Genomic DNA, 5,000 nt, shown 5'->3' on the forward strand with positions numbered 1-5,000 from the left:
GTGGGCACAGATGAAGAGAAGTGTTTCTAGCCCAGTAGCTCATGCTTCATCTGGACGGGCTTCACAGATTCCTAACTTACACCAGGCTTCACATGTGGAGGGAAAATCTATTTCTATCACAGAGCTCCGAGTAGAAATTGTGAATCAGTGTAAATACAAATGAATTGGTCATTAAATGAGTAAGAAGCGAGTTTGAACCGATGGTGGCAGCAGCAGCAGTTTCAGGCGAGGAGGAAGTTTTAGTTTCAGTCTGCTCTGCTCACATGGCTGAAGCTGGCACAGAAAGAAAGGAAATGACTAAAAACCAACAGATGATTGTAACAGTGGAAATACAAAATACAAATAACAGCCGGGCTGGTGTCGTACAAACGTACTCAGTCCTGAAAACTTTCAGCGTTTCGTTCTGATGCAGCGAGTTAAACGAGAAGATCGATGCCACATTCAGAAAACATGAAGCCGGAGCTTAGCTTAGCATAGAGGGAGCAGCATTAGCAACAGGTCGCCTGGCGCTTTTCAAAGGGTGAAAAATACCCATCAGCACGGCGAAATCTCCATCTTAAACTAAAGATTTATCTTGTTACGTCTCCGCCGGCAACGGCCAGAGCTGGAGGCCATATTGTTTTCAGGTCGTCCGTCCCATGCTTGTCGACACGATATCTGAGTAACGCCTTGAAGGAACCTCTTCAAATTTGACACAAACATTATCAAGGACTCGAGGATGACATGATTTGATTTTGGCGGCTAAAGGTCAAAGGTCAATGTGACCTCACAAAAAGTTTTTTCTAGCCATTTCTCGAGACTTCAAACAACAATTATGACAAAATTTCAGACAAATGTTTAATATTTTCTCTGACTCTGATAAACTGGGATGAAACCTGGAACTAGTCTGAGTGGCGGAGGGATACAACCGTGAGATGGAGATTCTAGTTTTATGTGTGGGAGTAGTTCGGCCCAGAAATAGTCTGGATGATAGATGAACTCTCTGGGTCACGTGAGTTTTCCATTATTATTATTATCCAGTAAAGAAGTTCAAGAACTGTGCAGCAGTAACTAAAACGGACCGTATCACAGCTTCAGTGACATCTGCCTTTAAATTCTTCATTACTTCATGAGTAGTTGAGCATCGACTGTGCTGCCAAACCCAAACACGTTCAGTGCAGCATTTACACGCTCGACAACTATTTAAACTTAGAATGTTAAAATATGCAAGAGAGGACTTCACCACTTTTTTTCTTCTTCTTTTTGGTTAAACTTATGAAAAAGTCAGCTGTCACTAGAGACACAGTTTCATAACGCGGTGAACTGGCACAGGCAGGACTCTTACTTTTCCAATTATACGGCTTCATCCATTAAGAATTATCTCCACACTCTTTCCCCACAGTCTCACACTTTATTTTTTTCCAAGTGTGTTTGATTGACAGCTGCTCTGCAAGCTGCCCTCTCGCTCACTCCCCTAACAAGACCAGTCTGACTGCAGGCTGAAACTTTTATAAGTTACGAACAGGAAACCTTCAAATTAAAAGCCCTGCTGCTCTTCTCATAGACACGTAAAGATATTTTTATATTTTTCCCTGAGAATTTTAAAAACTGCAGAGTTGCACTGAAGTTTAGTTTGTTTTGTTCACGTGAATCATGTTTTTAATTGGAGCTTTTTCGGAGTTGTTCTTCAGTAGAACACGGCCCCTTTGTGTTTTAACATTTGGGTTCATTTACTTCAAATAACTGATCTACATTTGAATGGAAACCTGCAACTTTTCTCGAAGCCGCACGACACAGTTGTTGTTTGTTAAGAGTCGGCCAACAAGCACTTCATCAAAGCCAGAGTTGTTTTGATGTACTTGGCCTGGAGTCAGAGAAACTGTTTGGGAAACAGAAAAGACAGAAGACTTTATATTTACCCTGCGGCATTCAAATGTCCTTTTTCTGTTTTTTTCTGAAAGTTCCCGGCCAGGCCGGCTGATAACCCTTATTGATTAATGTGACAGAAACATTTTTGCAGACATTTATCACTTTAGTGTTCATCCACGCGCCTGTGACTGCGGAGTCCAGGAAGAATAAATCACTGGACTGTGTGTGTGTCCTCAGAGATCATCCCTCGCTCAATCCTGATGACCACCTTTGAAGGCAGCTACTACCTGCTGTGTGCCCTGGGAGACGGAGCGCTCTTCTACTTTGGCCTGGACCTGCAGACTGGTAGGTCCTTCACACCTCCACCACAACACCGCCACACTCAAAGCCGGGGGCTGCAGGCAGGACTGAGCCTTAAGGTGTCTACGTAGGGTGTAGTTGAACTTGTGCGCATCATCACCAGGGAATAAAAATCCATCTAATTCAAGTTTAGCGAGTTAAATCTCTCTCTCTCTCTCTCTCTCTCCTCTCTCTCTCTCTCTCGCCGTGTGTCTCCAGTTTCAAATTAAAAGCCCTGACGCCGCCACTGCAAACTGTATACAGGGGAAACACTGACACCCTACTCCATCAAGACGACACATTATACGAAGCAGAAGTGGAGAAACATCAGACGCTGAGATCCTGATGGTTCTTTTAGTAGCTGTCGTAGTACTTTATGAATCGGCCTCTAAAGACACTCATACTTTCTGTAGCTCAGTAGCTGCTGCTAAAAGCTCCGGTGTTTCAGACCAGTCCACACTCCCAGGTGACGTCATGTCAGCCGTAACAGTCGTATCAAATCAAAGTAAATGACATTATACAGCTGTTTTCTCAGGCTGTGACGTACTGTTACTTACCTGTTGGTGGAATAATTAAATTCCCTTTTTGACTTCAAAGAGATGCATGTCAGACTTGTCCTCCAGCTGTATTTTAATCTCTACATTTGTGGAGTCACACCTTTACTGACGATAACATCTACCTGTGTACCTGTCCTTCCTGTTGTTATGACCTCACCTTACATAACAAGTGATCAGATGTAAGAAAGTGACATTCCTGCAGCTGAGTCGAGATGCAGCTCGTTAGTCTGACACAGTCCCAAACGTCTCTCGTGCACGGGAATGTACTCGCTCATTTTGCTTTGGTTTGATCAGCTGATAGTCAGAGGCAGGAATACGAGGACATACTACAGTTAATATTAGTGTTTGACAGATTGAAGGAAAACCTGAATAAATTATATAAAATAAAACAAAAGCAGGTGTTTCAAATGAAAGGTTTGATTAGCATGAAAACGTATCTCCTCCCTCAGGCGCCCTCAGCGAGCGCAAGAAGGTGACGCTCGGCACTCAGCCCACTGTGCTGAGGACCTTCAGATCCCTGTCCACGTCCAACGTCTTCGCCTGCTCCGACCGACCCACCGTCATCTACTCCTCCAACCACAAGCTGGTCTTCTCCAACGTCAACCTCAAGGAGGTCAACTACATGTGCCCGCTGAACTCCGAGGGTTACCCCGACAGGTGAGAGGCAAACTTCTGCCACTTCACCAGCACATATGAAGCTGCGTTACCTGTGTTCCTCCTTTTACTCCCTTTACTAATGCATCTTTCTCTTTTCCCAGCCTGGCTCTGGCCAACAACAGCACTCTGACCATCGGTACCATCGACGAGATCCAGAAACTCCACATCCGCACCGTTCCCCTCTATGAGTCTCCCAGGTCAGTCCCCCGGTCCGACTGTGAGTCGCAGCCCGACTTCAAACGGACGTTTCACACTCATTGCTCCGGCTCTCGGGCCGGTTCTGTTGCACAGCTGCTGGATCTTTGTGCTCAGATGTTAAAGTGACAGTCGTGACTCCTTGAGTCAGAATCAGAATCTGGTTTATTGCCAAGTAGGTTTTCAACATAGAAGGAATTTGCTTTGGTGTTTTGGTGCATGACAATAAACATAGTGAGAAGAAAAGGATGATAAACAAAGATGAAACAAGCAAGTACAGCAGGTCGGAAAAAGATCAAATATTTACAATAGATGTGAAGAAATATTATAGAAAAATATAAATAGTGAATTTTTCTTGACTTTTTTGTGAAATTTTGTGAATTTGAAGGAAAAAAAAGTCGAGGCCTTTGAAGCTTCGGAATATAAAAGTTTCATATTTATAGTTTCTGTGCAAAAATAGAAATTGAAGTTTTGTCACATTCTGTTGGACGGGATCTCTAACCCTAACCCGCCACAAACGTTCATTTTCACACAAGGACGAACCGAGTAGATTTTGGTGGCTAAAGGTCAAAGGTTAAGGTCACAGTGACCTCACATTATTTATCTATTTTTACTTAATGTTAGCAGTGCAGGCAAAGTGCCGCTGTCTGTCTGCCGTCACTGTAACAGCATCTGCACGAATTCAAGCGTCTCTTGTTTTAATTGTTGCCTGTGAGCTTCTGTAAAACCTGATTGTCCTCATTATAATAATTCCTGGTGTAATTAACCTTGATCCGTGTCTCCATCTCTGCCATGTTGGGTCCTTGAATTTGAGAGAATTGGGCCTGGAAAGCCCTTGAAAAGCCCTTGAATTTGATGTTGAAGAGAGTGTGGGAACCGTGTAAATAAGTCGTTGACTGTTGCTTTATCCAGTTTCTCCTTTACCAGCGTGTTCCCTTTGCTTGTTCTCACCTCTTTCCTCTCCCTGTGTTCCCGCCCCACCAGGCGGATCTGTTACCAGGAGGTGTCCCAGTGTTTCGGGGTTCTGTCCAGCCGGGTGGAGATCCAGGACGTGAGCGGCACCACGTCTGCCGTACGCCCCAGTGCGAGCACGCAGGTACTGTAGCTCCGCGTCGTGCTCGGATAATAAACACCCGAGGGCTTGTTTGTTTTGCTCTTATCTAACCAGGCGTGCTGACTAAGAACATTATTTATAACAGCAGACCGGGAGCTTGTCAGGACGACAAATGTCTTGTCCTGTTAGTCACCTAGCGGCTCTACTGGCGCCTCCTAGACGGGGATTTCATCTTCATGCTGTTGCTCATTTCATTTTATAGTAGAACTGTAGTCTTTGCCAAATGAAGCTGTTCGCAGCAGTACTTCATGTTTTTCTTGGTTATTGACCTTCCTGAAAATATTTGTCAC

General features: G+C 44.3%; 1 protein-coding gene across 1 annotated transcript in view; it reads left to right on the top strand.

The window, feature by feature from the left end:
- The window catches only part of ddb1 (damage-specific DNA binding protein 1), a 43,669-nt gene that overhangs the window by 21,517 nt on the left and 17,152 nt on the right, over nt 1-5,000 (top strand). The window contains exons 15-18 of the mRNA XM_056373120.1: nt 2,086-2,193; nt 3,194-3,401; nt 3,503-3,598; nt 4,581-4,692. Of these exons, the coding sequence (XP_056229095.1) occupies nt 2,086-2,193; nt 3,194-3,401; nt 3,503-3,598; nt 4,581-4,692 (524 nt within the window). The remainder of the gene's footprint in view (nt 1-2,085; nt 2,194-3,193; nt 3,402-3,502; nt 3,599-4,580; nt 4,693-5,000) is intronic.

Source organism: Seriola aureovittata, chromosome 1, assembly GCF_021018895.1.
Source record: "Seriola aureovittata isolate HTS-2021-v1 ecotype China chromosome 1, ASM2101889v1, whole genome shotgun sequence".
Lineage (NCBI taxonomy): Eukaryota > Metazoa > Chordata > Actinopteri > Carangiformes > Carangidae > Seriola > Seriola aureovittata.